General features: G+C 29.5%; 1 protein-coding gene across 3 annotated transcripts in view; it reads left to right on the plus strand.

Annotated features, from left to right (window-relative positions):
* LOC142324870 (heterogeneous nuclear ribonucleoprotein A1, A2/B1 homolog) overlaps nt 1–16,371 on the plus strand; it is a 57,899-nt gene that overhangs the window by 15,181 nt on the left and 26,347 nt on the right. Inside the window, exons 6-9 of one of the 3 annotated variants that reach the window (XM_075365943.1) lie at nt 12,340–12,420; nt 14,009–14,116; nt 14,763–14,845; nt 15,072–15,757. In XM_075365943.1, the coding sequence (XP_075222058.1) occupies nt 12,340–12,420; nt 14,009–14,116; nt 14,763–14,845 (272 nt within the window). In that variant the 3' untranslated portion in view covers nt 15,072–15,757. Of the gene's footprint in view, nt 1–12,339; nt 12,421–14,008; nt 14,117–14,762; nt 14,846–15,071; nt 15,758–16,371 lie in introns of those variants that run through there. The other 2 variants (XM_075365942.1, XM_075365944.1) reach the window with 2 other exon arrangements.

Raw genomic sequence — 16,371 nt, forward strand, 5'->3', positions numbered from 1 at the left:
TTTTTATCTAATATATTGAAGTAAACATCAAAATAACTAATATAACTTAAAAAGTGGTTAATAGACATTTTTAATAAAACTAAATTCATAACCTTTGATATAAAGGATATGTATACTATTATTTAATAAAAATGAAACTATAAATATCATTTTATATGTATATAAATTTATATAAGTTATCTAAATTAAATTTGCATAATGAATGAATAGATGAAATAATCAAATTACGCTTCAATTACAGCTTTTTAAATTTAACAAGGAAAAGGACTTGTTGCAGGTTCACTTCTTTCAGCTAGTATGGCAGTTATTTATTTACATGAATTTGAAAACTCACTTTTACCTAAAATTTTCAACAATCATCATATCCTTTTATATAAAAGACGTGTTTATGACATAATTATTTTTAACCAGAATATTTATGATTGAAGAAATATAATTTTTAATAAAATTAACTCGCTAAAACATAACATTAATTTTACAGTAAATCATGAAATCAATAATATTAATTATTTAGATATGACCATTGAAAAAAATTTTAATGATAATATTTTAGAAATCAACATATAGAAAACCTGAGTGGGTTTTCTATAATAGCATTATATTAGCATAATACATGCTAATTTGTCTCATCTTTGGAATCAAAAAAATGCCAGTTTTTAATTCTTTGATTTATAGAGAGTTCTTAAATATCTCAAAACATAACAATTTGAAACTAAACTCTAAATTAAATATTATGAAGAACATAGCAATATTAAATGGTTACAGTGAAAAACTGATTATATATTATTCTTTAAAATCAAAAATAAAGTATATATAAAGAAACAGCTGGTCATCTTTGTATAAAAATAGTCAGTTCAGTAAGTGTTTCAGTTCTGAATAATAGTAGGAGGGAGATAATCAGATTAGGCAACTTGATAATTAATTATTTGTTAAATAGAATATCATCTTCAAATTTGATTTGTTTATTGATTAATTTATTGTTGTAATATAAATGAAATTTTTCGAGATTGCTGGTTTTATAGAATTCGTTGGAGAATTCTAGTATTTTAATAAAATTATCAGGGTTCTAACTATGTTTATTTTGTAAAATGTGTTTAGCATAATTGGATTTATCTAAATTGCCTTTCTTTATATTAATATATTCTTTAGTTATAATTTCTGTAAAACTAGCAATCTTGAAAAATTTCATTTGTATTATAATAACAATAAATTAAACTGAATGACTGAAAGCGCTAGTATTATAACTTTCTTTCAATTCATAGAATAGTAATCTAAGAGTTAAAGTAAGAAAGAGATGTAAATGAAGCTTGAATGCTCCTTCCTTCTGTAAATAGTAAAATACTTTAAGACTGAGCAAAAGAATTTATGTTTAGTATATTTTTAGCAAGATATTTTGAGATTGAAAGACTTCTCTTTGTTTTGGGGGAAAAACATACATGTATTCTACCCAGGATACAGCTGACTGCACTCATGGAAAGATATATGTGTTTTAAATCTTCTCCATTTTTCATCCCACAGTTATTTTTATAACAAATCATTTAATTAATGTGTAGAACAAGTTTTTTTAGATATGAACATTGTAAAGACTAGTTATGACATTGTGAAATGGATGGATCAGTTAGTTATTGTAACCTGCATTAGTTTCATGACAGTCATATTTTAGTCCTTCCTATACAGTAGGTCTGAAAAGTTCCTGAACTAAATTTCTGTAGTCGATACGAGTAGCACCATCTCTTGGACAACCAAGGAAATATGTAGTACGATGCCTGATAAGTGTGTCTACAAAACTTCATCATGTTTTGTCACTCCAGTCTTGAGTTATATTCGGCTGCATACTTTGTGTTCATGTGACCTTGTGAAAGTTTGCAACATGGAACAGAGAGTGATAAAATTTTGTGACTTCAAACATCTTTCTTTGAAACTTAATCTATGATACAGCAAGCATTCGGTGATAAAGGTGCATTTCATACTACAACATGCACATAGTGGAAGCGGTTTAAAGTTGGTAGAGAGTCGTTGGATGATTACTATTGAAAAAGGAGGCTGTCAACAGCTGTTCAAGACAAAAAGTTGCAAAGTGCGCATACTCCTGCTCAAACAACATCTTTGGGCAATTGCAGAAAGCTAAACATCAGGAAAGACGCAGTATCTACAATTCTAACAGAAAAAATGAACCACTGATAAATGTGCTCTCATTTCATTCTACACTTCTTGACTGAAGAACAAAAACAGCGTCTTTCTTGCGCCCAAGACTTTGTTTTAACTGCCAATAGTGACCTGAATTTTTTGCAAATAATTGTAACTGGATGAAAGCTGGTGCTTTAGGTATGACCTGCAAACGAAGTGTCAATCCGCTACATGGTTGAGTCCTTGAGCACAAAGACTGGTGAAAGTCAGGCAGCGAAAATCAAGCGTGACAAAAAACAATATTAATTACATTCTTTGACTCAACTGATCTAACCGTGAATTCTAAATTGGAAGTAATGAAACGCTTGCTGCGTCGCATTTGTCAAATCCAGCCTGAGTACTGGGATCTGGGCAGTTGACTTGCACGTCAATGCTCTGACACTTGTGGCAACAGTTTTAACACATTATGCAGCAAATCAAATCCATCTTATCTTACTCGCCTTGGCTCCAGCAGATTATTTTCTTTTCCTGAAATTCAAGTTGAAGATGAAAGGCCGCTTTTTCAACAAAATTCTGGCCATCAAAAGGGCTTGCACTGAGCAGTAAAGGCGATTCCACAAAGTCATTTCTCCAGAGTATTTGACAGGCTCTATCGGCACTGCAATGAGTGTATAACTAGAGAAGAAGGCCCTCTATGTAGAGGGGTGATGTGAGTAAATTCCTTTATCTTCAGATCTGTATTTTTATTTTAGTTTGGGAACTTTTCAGACATACTGTGTATATTGTATTTTTCATCTTATTTTAATGAATATATATATATATATATATTTTTTTTTTATCTAGAAAGTACAGAGTAATTCAAAATGATACTTAATTTCATCATGACTGTATTCCAAATTAAGAACTAATGACAAATGTTAAGTAAGTTATATCTGATAATTCAATAAATTTTACAAGATACAATTCATTAATGTTCATTGTGACCCCCTTACAAGCTGCACAGCACACATCTAAGCAGTAACTGAACTTGGTCTCACACGTGAGGAAGCATATCCTATGTTGAGTTCACCGCAGCTGTCATACATTTCCCAGATTGGCCAGATTTTTTAGTAGAGGTACATAAACTGCATCTTTCACAAACCCCCACAAGAAAAGTCAAATGACATGAGATCAGATGATGGTGGAGCCCAGAACTGAAGAGCCACAAGTCTTCATTCCCAATGCGTTCTCTATTGTTGAGGTAGATTCATACAGATAGCGTTGAACGTCTAGCTGCTAATAGGGCAAAGCTCTGTCCTATTAAAAAATAAAGACTTGAATATTCATTTAGTTGAGAAAAACTAGTTTTCCAGCACATCCTGGTATGTAGGGTTTCCCAGTAATGTTGTGTTCTGCAAAAAAGAATGGTCCATAAACCTTTGTTTGTGAAAGGGTGCAAAACACATTAACGTTGGGAGAGTCCCTCTCATGTTGCAGTGTCACGAGGATTTTTTAGACCCCATATGCGAAAATTGTCTATTCACTTTTTCACTGAGATGTAATGTCACTAAAAATTAAACAAGCAGGAAAATGTCATCCTCCCATGTTTTTAAGCATTTGGTCACAAAATTCAGTGTGTTTTATCACCTCTCTAAATGAGCTTGTAAAAGTTGTAGGCAGGTATGATTTGAAAAGTAAAAGACGCCTCAAGACACCAGACAGCTGGTTGAGGTATTCCAAGTTCTCTGCTCACTATATGGGTTGACTTTCTTGGGCTACGTACAAAACTTTCTTTAATTCGTATCACATTCTTCTCTGCCACACACGGTCGGCCCATGCTCTTGACTTTACAGACACATTTGTTCACAAACTGGTGAAACCAACAACATATGCTCTTCCTTGTTGGAGGGTCAATGTTAAATCTGAGATGAAATGCATGCTGCATTGCAGTGCGTGTAATATAGAGATTCTAATGGAAGAGTTCAGGAAATATATAAATTGAGTTCATCATTTAGAATTATTCTGTATATTCTTATCAAGTATATTTATGATACAGGGTCATTCACGGGAACCGGATGTTTTTGAAGTGGGTTGTACTCAGGTGTTCGTGGTGGGAGGGGCACGTGGCTGGTGTCTTGACGTTTCCTTTGTTCATAGCATTTACATTTTAGTCGTTGAGATGGAGCTGCGGACGCTAGACCAACGCCTGTACGCGCATGACAGTTTTGTGCGAAAAAACGAATCCATAACTGCTGTTCAGCGAGATTTCCGCAGTCAGTTTAATATCCATCGTAATGCAAGTGTCCCTTCTCATAACACAATATTGCGATGGGTAAACAACCTTCGAACAAGTGGTTCAATATTGAAGAAAAAACCACCGGGTCCCCGACAAACTGCTAGCACTCTGGAGAACATCGAATGACTAAGGGAAGCTATTGTCAGAAGCCCACGCCGCTCTATTCAGAGGCATTCAACAGCGCTTCAAATGAGCACAAGTACGGTAAGACGAATTCTGCATACAGACCTGCATTTCCATCCTTAAAAGATAGCCGTCGTGCAGCAGTTAAACATTCAAGATTTTACGCAGCGATTACAATTTTGTCGACAAATGCTTACCATTTTTGAAGAAAATGAAAATTTGTTATTGTTAATGAGTGACGAAGCCCATTTTCATCTGAATGGCTTTGTCAACAAACAGAATTGCCGGTATTGGGCATAAAGAAACCCACATCAGCTTCACGAGAGACCACTTCATAGCCCAAAGGTGACTGTCTGGTGTGCAATAGGAAAGGTCGGTGTTATTAGACCATATTTTTTTAAAGAAAATGACGCCGTAACTAAAACAGCTGATCGTTACATTACGATGTTGAATACGTTTTTCATCCCTGAGTTACAAAACCGGGGAATCAATTTTCAAAATGTGTTATTCCAGCAGGATGGATCTACAGCGAGGGCAACGATGGCTGTTCTCCGTAACTTGTTTTCGGGACTGATCGTTTCCAGATTCGGCGACATTGCTTGGCCCCCCTCAGTCCCCCGACTTGTAGTTTTTTCTGTGGGAGTTTCTGAAATCGCATGTGTACGGCAATAAACTGCGTGCATTGGAGGACCTAAAGATTGCAATTTGTCATCACGTCACCCAGATTGATTAGACATGCTGCAAAGAATTGAGGCCAGTTACTGTGAAAGGCTACAACAATGTATTGCCCAAAATGGACATCACTTGCCCAACATAATTTTTCATTCATGAGTAAGAAGTAACAAATGCTTTCATTTAACAAGTGTTTCATTACCAATAAAGCTTTTAAAGTAAATATTCAATTTTTTATGATTATCTTAAAAACATCTGGTTCCCGTGAATGACCCTGTATAAATGGAAATCCTAATTTTTATTTTTATTTACATAATGTAACAAGGAATCAAAAAGTTAATTTTATTGCATACTAGGAAAATATTAATTATGCTAAAAATGAAATTTTCATTTTTTCCATACCATATGACTCATTTTGTTTATAAATCCTCTCTTGGAATATTTATCAACAGAACATCATTAAATATTTAATTACCTACTTATACAAATCATTATTTCAGTACTGCCCAGAATAATTGGTGAATGAATTCACATTTGTTAATTATGTTATCTTCTTATAAACAAAAAAAGCAAAAAATTGTTCATTCCCCATTTTATAATTATTGTAAAAACAGCTTATGTAAATATAAATACTTAGTCTGAAGACTATTCAAAGGCATTTCTTGATATATCCATTTACAATTCACTGCAGATTTTAATTATATTGTACATCTTTAAAAAAATATTTATAATTGCTCACGTAATAAAAAAAAAAAAATACTTAGATAATTTATCCCAACGGACGATCTGCTGCTGTTATGTTTGAATGGCATTGATAGTGGTGATGAATTAATCCACCACCTTTGTCTAGTGGTAAACTCATCGCAAATCAGTTGATTTCGAAGTCTATAAGTTCTAAGGTTCAAATCTTGTAAAGGCAGTTAGTTTTACATGGAATTGAATACTAGATTCTGGATATTGGTGTTCTTTGATGTTTGGATTTCAATTAATCACATATCTCAGCAATGGTTCACCTGAGACTACAAGACTATACTTTCATACATTCTTACATATCTTCCTCATTCATCCTCTGAAATATCTTATGGTGGTTCTGGATGATAAAAAAATAAAAATCTTTCAAAAAAATTTTAAATGTGCATAATTTTTTACAGTTATTGGCTAAGTGTTGGGATTAATAATGGAGATTCAAATATATACCCTGACATTCAGACTGAAAACAAATATTTAGGAATGATCGAAATGTTTGTTATAAATGTTACACCAATTAAGATTTCCCAAGTATTTTTGTAGTAAATTTCTTGTTATCAAAACTTGCTAAATCATCAAAATTCAGTATATATGACTTATCTGGTAAAACTGTAAGTTAAAGACAACAATTTCATAAACATTTTTGAACCCCATTAATAGCTATGAAAGCCACACCTTTAAAATTTTGCAGATATTCCAAAAGGATTACAAATGAATTAGATATTTTTTAAATTTATTTATAATTTTCGTTCCGGATGGATGATGACCAAATATAAAAATGGTAGAACAAAAAAATATATTCAAATAAGGAATTTAACCACATGCTTTTTTTAAAAGGTTAATTGTTATAAATATGAAACTAATACCACAGTAGGGTCAGTCTATCTTACCATCAAACAATACTATAAAAAGGAAGTAATCTTCCTTTAATTGTATTATATAATTTATATATAATTTAATTGTATTAAAACAGCTACAAATGCCACATTACATAGATTGTTTAACTAATTTTCCTGAAAATTTGGAGAAATAAAGATTTTAAGAGGTGGCATACAGATGGATAAGGATTTATGGATACCATTTTACAAACTAGAAACCATCAAGATAGATGGTTGTGTAAAGATCCTGAGCGATAAAAGGGAATAATTTCTAAGAAGGAACAGATATATTTGCCTGAAAATGACTGTCAAAAAAAAGGTGTTTATTAGTGCTAAGTGTACTTTATCATTAACGAGTCATTTGTTCCTTGAACTAATCATTTAAATCACTATTTAACTTAAAACAAAGTATTGAGATATTACTGTTAACTCAAACGCAGGTGTGACAGATTCCAGCAGAAATTATAATTGTTTTAAATCAGACAAAACACATAAAATGCATACTTACGTGCCAGCACGCTGACATAATTGTAATCTTAATTGTCATTTTTACTTATATTTACTAGATATTAATATTTAACGTCCTTTGAACAAAAAAAATAATAATTTTTTATGAGCATGCTCCTTAGCATGCTCATAAGTGAGCATTAGAAAAGAAATTCTATTTAAAAACTTAAAATACTTTCTATTATTAATTATTTAATGGGGTTTTTCTCATGATTATAATCTATGAGTTTAAACATAATCTGAAATTTAGCATTTCCTGTAAAATTTTATGAATGTATGTGTAGTAGTCATAAGCAGCAGTGCCTGTTCTGGTTGTTCACAGGGAAATTTCATAATTGTAGGAATGTGTGGGAATGTCTTATTTATTATATGATCTTTTGGGGTGTATACCTACCTAACTTGTGCTAAATTCTTAATGTTTCATTACCTGAAACTGAGTGGAGAGATGAGTGGTCACTTTACAGTTTACTTTACAGTCTAATAATACCCTGCATTTATCAACATAATATCAACAGATATTATGTTCATTAATGCACAGTCTGTGCATTATAAACCAATAGAAAACATTAAAAGGTTCAGCTTTTTTCTTTTTATGCATATTTAATTTTTCTGGTTAAGAAGAGTAACCTTTTGGTTTATTTAATGGTTGTTACTGTGTCGGACCCCAGTTTTTTTTTCATTAAATGTGTGTTACTTTTTAGGAGATATATCCAGAATGTGGTTGTAAATTTTTTTTTTACATGGCTAGTAGATTTATCTTTTTTTCTATCTGTAACAGATAGAAAGTCAGAGTTCATCAGATGAAACCAATCTTATGATAATGAAAATTTATTCACTGATGAATAAAATGCAGTACAACACTGCATTTTATGTAACATACTTTTGGGCTTGTTGTAGAGTTTTCAGTGCTAGTAAAATGTATTGATGATAGCAGACAAAATGTTGGCTGATGTATTGTTATAACATTCAGTTGAGTATGTGTAAACATAGTGATGACATGGTTGAACAGATCATTTGTTAGGTCACCTTGTCAACACCTCGCGCATTATACTGACAGCAGCCAATACATTTTATAAGTATAGAACATTGTTTGTTTGCTAATAGAACTGCTGAGAATATTGTGAGAGTAGAAATGACAGTAAGCCAGCTTTGATAACATTGGTTTTGAGATACAGGTGTATTGTATAGTTTGCTGCTGTTTACTATGCTTTCCACACACTATAGTAATATGTATCGCTTTAGGGAACTACTTGTTACTACATGAAAATACGCCTAGAAGAAGATAGTTTTGAATGTTTGTTTGATCAGTATTTGTTAACTTAAAACTCAGTATTAGTTAACTTTAACTAAGCATTTTTTATTTAGGTGGGCTGAATAAACACATTTTCTGGCATATGTGTGTGCTTAATAAATGATCATGCATTTTCTGCACCAACTGTAAGATATAAAAATCATCAAATACCATTCCTCTAAAATATCTAATTGGAAATTGAAACATTTTTTTACAGTTGAAAAATTTCATTGTACTTGTCACAAAGATTTTTACATCAGTTATAGTAATGTACACAACTATTAAAAACCATTAATACAAAATATTAAACTAGATATAATGGAAGGCAAAATATTAGTACTTTTTGAAATATTTAATTTTTTGTCAAAATATTACTCGAAGGTTTCCCAGTGAATACCAGAAATGTACAAATTTAGTTCATTATAACCAATTAGCTGTTATGTAAGTGGGAGAGAGGGGAAAAGAAAATCACATCTTTATTTGGTGTAATAAGAAATCTGTGTGACTACTGTGTTCATATTTGAAGTTATCTTGCACAGTACTCAAAATGTTAGGTGTTTTTTATTGCTATTTCTTTATTATTATATGCATCCCCTGGTGATTTTTTTTCTTCAATTCCCAGTTCAAATAACTTATACTTATTTTTTTCTGGATAAAAAAAAGATAGTGACTGAGAAAGTACATTTATCTAGCGTGATGCAGTTACACAAGTTGCATCAATATAGTTGTAATGTTCTTCTGCTCCAAGAGATTACTTAGTTATTTCCTTTTGTAATATATGTTTTTTTTGTACTTTTCTCCAGTAACATGCATACAACTCCATTGCATGCATGTTAACAAATTTGTATGTCTTTAAAATTTACATAGTATTGAATTTTTTTTGTATGCTAAGTGCAATAACAATATACTGACATTCAGTAAGCCTTGTCTCTAATTGGTTTTTTTAATGTTATTATTATGGTTTTCTTGAATATTCTTAAAAAAAAAAAAATACTGATGAAATGACAACTATTTTCTAAAAATAATTATACATTTTTGAGCAGATAGATCATCATAATGAATGAAGAAAGACAATCACATAGAATTTATATAGAATCATAGAAGAAGAAATGCATTAACATCAATAGCAAGTTTGCCCTGTTACTAGTAATTATATTTTCTGATCCAGAAAGAGTAGTAGCATCATATTACAAAAAAAAATATTTCTAATTAAAAAAATTTTCAATTCCTTATTTCAGTTTTATGAAGGTGTATCCTATTCCTATATACATTTTATATTGAAGGCTTTTAAAATTAGATCAGATATGAGTAAAAAGTGAGATTACTTTGATGCACTCATAATTTTTATAGTTGTACCTATTTACTCTGAAATCATAGTTTCTTTGGAAAAAAATTATGATTTTGCTTTTCACAGTAAGTAGGTGAAATCTAAAAATTATAAGTGCATCAAAGTAACCTGATCTAGTTTTAAAAGCCTTCAATAAAATATAAAGGAGCAGATAATCCAGGCTTGACTTTGGTTTAGTGGTTACAATTTTAATTTTTAAATTTCAGCATAAAAAGAAAATTGAAAAAATGTTTATGATTAATAAGTAAATATAAACATCACATTGCATCAAACTTAACTTAAAAATAATTAATGATGAAAGACACTTAACTGATCAAGATGATAAACTTTGTTAGATTTTCTCACTAAAATTAATAGTTTGAATAACTAATGAAAATTGGATCTTCCCTAATATATTATAAAACTATAAAAACATTCTTAATTTTTTTCTCATAATCAGTGGAATGAGAAATTGTCCAGTTTGTGTGGATTTGTGATCGTAGGGAATGAGAAGGAACTACATTTAGGGTCACAGTTCTGAGGTATGGTAATGAATGCATTAAGAGATAAGAGATGTAGTATTGTGTTTTACAAAAAAATGAGTTTGGTGGGAATTAATTTTTATAAGTACAATATGAATTTCCCCTTTATTATCAGTTAAATATAGTGATTTAAAATCTATTAAAAGCTCTTTTTTCCATTATTTAGCCTATTTTATGATTTTTTTGTTTTAAATTACATCCCTATTATATAGTTTGCCAAATGTGTATTTGTAGAAAATTATAATAGCTGCCGTTAGAAAGCGAAAGATGTATAGGTAAAGACGTAATGAGACAGTTGACATCATCATTCTGTGAAAATCAAATATTTTGAAGAAAAACCTTACCAGTGTTTTATAATGAAATAAGATTATTGAGCTGATATTCGTTTTAAGTAAAACTTGATACATTACTAAAAATTCTTTTTTAATTTGGGAGATTTTTAAGAATCAAAGTGAGTGAAAATACCTAAAATACTAATGGTCTGTTGAGTGTAACAGATATTTTTAATTAAATCAGTCAACCCTACACCTAAAGAAATCTTTTCATAATTTTAGTGAAACTGGGATGTAGTGTACGATAGCATTGATATTGAAGTTTAAAAATTTATACTAGTTTTTTTAAAAAAACTTATCAACCTGTCGTCAAGCTTATTATTTGTTAATAAAAAACCTTGGGCATTTTTAGCTTTACACCATTTGTCTATTTTCGTTAAGATTGGCTAACTAACAAAAAACAGTCAAACTTGTTTCTCTTCTTTTTTATATATGGAACTAGTATAGATCAATTTGTATTTCAATGATATGTGATGTATTAGCTAAGTTTTAAAATCTTTATAAATAATGAGAAAACAAGCATGTATTGAGAATAAGAAAAGAATTATTGGCATAAGCTATAAAATGAAAGTACATTACTAATCTGAAATGCAAATTCATGTGGATGTAATATGGAGGGAGGTCATCACAAGAATTAAAATTTAAAAAAATCGCTTCTAAATTTTAGTATTAACTTCATTATTGGACAGGTTGTCACTCAATTTCAGATAGTAAATATATTGCATATGCAGATTGTGTAAATGAGAAATTTAACAAACTATGCCATAACATCATAGACAGTCTATAAAAGAGCCTGATTTTTTTTACTTTGTGATACAGAACAGTTAATTTTATTAGATTAATTCAATATTTCCATATGTTTTGCTGACAATTTTTTTTCCTAACTAAGAAAGGCAAAAGTTTTTAAAGTAGTCACTCCTAGAGTTTATATTGTTTGAATATCCGTTACATCATTCTTCTCAGATTTTTTTAACTGGTTATATTATTACCTTATTATTTTTCTGTATACATATCACTGGTATAAACTTTCTGTCAAGAGTTGTTACATTAGTTTTTTTTTTTTATGTGATTTTATTGTTTATTTTTCTGACCTTCTTATTACTTATATAGCCTGCTTTACTTGAAAACATGGCTCGTACAAGAGGAACCCCATTAGAATTGTTTCAAAGAAAAGCAAGATACAATTAAAAATAAAAATTGTGTAAAATTTTGATAATTATATTTGTGAAATAATTCTTTTTTAAGCATTTTTACACTTTTGCACCCTGCCTAATTTGTTATAGTTCTGATTGTGTTCATCGGGATAAATTTTCACTTACTTTACTATCAAGAATGTAATTTTTAAATCGACTCAGGGAGTGACTGTTTATTTTGGTTATGATCATGATCTTAAAAGTAAAGAAAGTAGGTGCATTTTTTGCTGCTCTTAAAATAAATATAATAAAGTTAATGGTAGTAATTAAAAGTCAAAAACTGTCAGCCTCAAGAAATCATTAAAAAGTAATTAATTTTCTTCAGGTAACAATTACGGAGGTGGTCCGTGGGACAGTCCGGCTGGCGGTGGCGGTTGGGGTGGTGGACCTGGCGGTGGATACGGTGGTTAGTTTTTATATCTAAAATTTTTAACGAGTTTTTTTTACTTAATGTGACGGTAAGACACGGTTTAAATTTTTTTAACGATTGCTTCTTTTTTCTTTTTTTTTTATTGCACAGTGTGAGTTTGAGATTTCTGAATGTTATTTTAAGCATTACACATTCATATTCTTATTAAAATGACAGAATCGCTGTATTGTAGCCTTTTTTTTCACTAAGATTATAGAATGAACAATTTGTATAACTGATTATGAAGTAAAATTGATTAAATGCCTGATAACGTTGATTAATTATTAAAAATTAATAACTGTGATTCAAGTAGGGAAAAATGTTAGAAATGTAATTATTTGTTAAAAAATATCATCTACGTTAACAATATAATAAAATTATTCTCTATATTGAATAAAAATCTCACATATTCATAATATTTCATCATTGAATTCATTTGTTGTAGGATTTGATAAATGAATCATTTTATTATTTTCATTTGTGAAGATTGAAGTGAACTGTAAAGAATAGAAGTAATGGTTGGGTTTCAAAATGTCAGTGAATTGTATTGTTTAAAAAGTAATGCTTTATAGTTATTTGTTTAGGTTGTAACCGGATTAATAATTATGGAGCATAATTATTTTTCTACTAGTTTGCTTTAACTTAATACTGTTTAAAATTAAAACATATGACTGTTATTTTGACATAACAAAATAAACCCTTTTGTGATTATTATGTAAAACTTATTGACTAATTTGAGTCTGTTTAATCAACATAATGCATTTTAGTTATAGTATATTAGACCTGACAAACTTGTTCCATCATTAAAAAAATATTAATTACAATACTCTGCCAGCTTGTTTGAAGAATCTATTGTTATCAAGCATCTGAAGACATTATGGGAATGTCCTTTATTAAATTAGGTTTATCATCTTGATACTAGTCATACTTTGCCAAAAATGTAGTTCAAACTAATGATCGCGTGCTTTGCATTCTTATCGTTCAAGTTTATGATTGTTGTCATTTTATTTTGCTTGTAATAATTGAATGTGCTATTCTGGTATCTCAGGTTAAGTGACCTTTTTTTGGTGGGCTTTGAGGCTTTGTCTGCATAAAGTTTGGTTGGGAAAACGTATATGTTGTGGGTGTGTGTATGTGTATATATATATCAAGAAACATTTTAGGAACATTTATTTTAACACTGCTCACAGATATTTATATTTTGTAGTTGTTTCAGTTTGTTCGCGGATTTCAGTAGTTATTGTTAAAATTAGGTTTCTGAGCAATTGTCAGAATTGATTATATTAATATAATCAAGCAAACTGTGTCAGTAATTGGTTAAAAAAGGTGTGTTCTTTTTTTAAAGATTGTGTATTCTCACTCTAAAGTTCTTAATGAAAATAATGTTTACAAACAAACAAAAAATGTGTTGTTAATTCAGTTTGAGCGGTAAGCTGATAGTGTAATCCTTCCAAGATCATATCATTTAATGGATAATAAATTGTTTTAATAGATTACATGTGATAATGTTTTATTAATAACTTTTATTTTATTTTAATAGTAAGTTTTTTTTGATAATTTTTACTCTGTTTACTTTTTTCTATAGGAGGCGGTGGTGGTTGGGGTCAGAATGATTACCAACAAGGCTATGGTGGTGGACCTGTAAGAAACAGTTATGGTGGAAGCAACCGCAATGCTCCTTATGGAACTCAAAGTAATAATATATCTATGAACTAATTTTACCATTGTTTTACTGTACCCTAATATTCATTATGTTATAAAAAGTAAATTACATAGATAAAAACACTTGAAATATTTTTTCTTTAAATAAACCTGTATTGGTTTAATTAAATCTTAATATGTGTGAATCTTGTCCAATAACTTAATTCTGCACTTTGTTAAATTTAAAGCTTGTTTTGATCATTGTAACAGCTTTTAGAGCGATTAAATATAAAGTAAACTGGATTAATTATACATAAATCTGCCATACCATGTATAATTTTTAATACTGTGGGGTGTTCCTAATATGCGTTATTTTTACACAGAAAAGATTCACCATTCCCAAATCAGTTTGTGCGTAATTATATTACTTAACATACTTTATTTATCCAAATTAATTCTAATTTCCCAATTGTTTTTTTGTTAATCAGCTTAATTTTGTTGAATTGTATTTTGATGAAGTAGTTGTACGATAAGTTAAGAATATAATTTTAAATCCCTAATAAATTAATTTAGGATATCAGGGGCTGCAGATTTTTTTTTGTTTATTTTTACTTAGCTCAGCTCAAAGTTTCTTTCAAATTTACACCTTTTAATGGAGAATATATTTGTGTATGTAAACATTTTTTTATCACTTTCAGGAGGAGGAGGTGGTGGATATGGTGGCGGCGGAGGAGGCGGTGGTGGAGGTGGCGGTGGTGGATATGGAGGTCGTCGTTATTAGGTGAGTAGTCTTTCTTTTTTTTAATATGCAGCCATGTGTTGTCTTTCTTTAACAGTCATCGTCTGTGTAGTATTACAATTTTATTTATTTTTTTTATTTCAAATTGTCATGCATATATTTATGAGAGTAAATAGATCTAAAAATAAATAAATGATTGAAAAAAGGTATTGGTTATAGTAATTGTTTTTATATATAGTACTAATAATATATGTTTACTGCTATTCAGGTACTGGCAAGGCAGGGACTCATCTTGATCAGGAACTCTCCCTCACAATCAGGCAGGGTTTGTAGGCGTCGGAAGGGATCCTTATTTACAAAACACACACATTTGTTCTGTTTCCAAGTTCGTTCACATATGTTCTTAATCAATGTATATTTGTGTTCTGATAATATGTTGATCTTATCGTATTTATATATATATGCATTAACAAACTATTCAGTATGATATCCGTTCAGAAAATATATATATATATATTTATACATAGGTGTCGTGTTTGTATTTTTTTGTTTAAAAAAACATTGTTTTTTAAAGACTGTAATTTTATTACTATAAGTATTGATTTTTTTTTAATGCTGATTAAAGTTGTAAGATTTAGATTGTATTAGTTAGTGAAAGATTTAATTATAAAATATAATATTAACGTTATAATAAAGAAAATATACACTAAATAAATATTGTAAACTATTTTTATTTTAAATTTTAATCGCTTAACAGTTTGTATTTTCAGTAAATTATGTAAGTGACACTGAAGTTTATTTTTGTTTTTAGTGAAAAAAAATCATAAACTTCAAATCTTCGGTTTTCCTTTTTTTTAATATATGGACAGTTAGTTATATTTTATTCTTGATTGATATACTATTATAATTGTTTTGTTTTTGATTTGAAATTCAATAAAATATAAGTAAACAATATTCGATATCTCAGTTTATTCCCCTGTGAAATTTTTGTTTGATTTTCATTATAAGTGAAGTGTAGTTAGAATAATTTTGTACCTGTTAATGTTGTATTATTTATAACAATACTTTATCTTCAGTTGTGTTTTATAGGAAGTACTGTGTAGTACATTTTTTCTTTCAGTGTGTAAAATAATTGCTGTACTCTCATTATTTTTAGTTGGAAGCTTTTGAAATTATATGATTAACATACACTACATTTGCTGCAATTGTTTTTATTTTTTATTATTTGTAATTAATTAGAATTTTAAGTGAAAAGGATTTTTTAATATATTTTTTCTTAATTTTTACCCAGATATTTAAACAATTTAATTGAATTTTCTTGTAAAAAAGTATTAGACTTAAAGAATATATTTTATATTAAAATGTGTTAGTGAAGATGAGTTCTATTACTTAAGCTTGCAAATTTTTTAACAGATAACCATTATATTTAAGAGAGTAGAAAATTATGACAGCCAAAATTAAAAACCATTATATAATCTCTAATAATGTTTTTCTCATAAAATGTTTTCTACGCAAATGTCATATCACTTAAGATATCAAGAAATTCAGATTGTATTTTACAATTAAAA

Source organism: Lycorma delicatula, chromosome 5 (assembly GCF_047948215.1).
Source record: "Lycorma delicatula isolate Av1 chromosome 5, ASM4794821v1, whole genome shotgun sequence".
Lineage (NCBI taxonomy): Eukaryota > Metazoa > Arthropoda > Insecta > Hemiptera > Fulgoridae > Lycorma > Lycorma delicatula.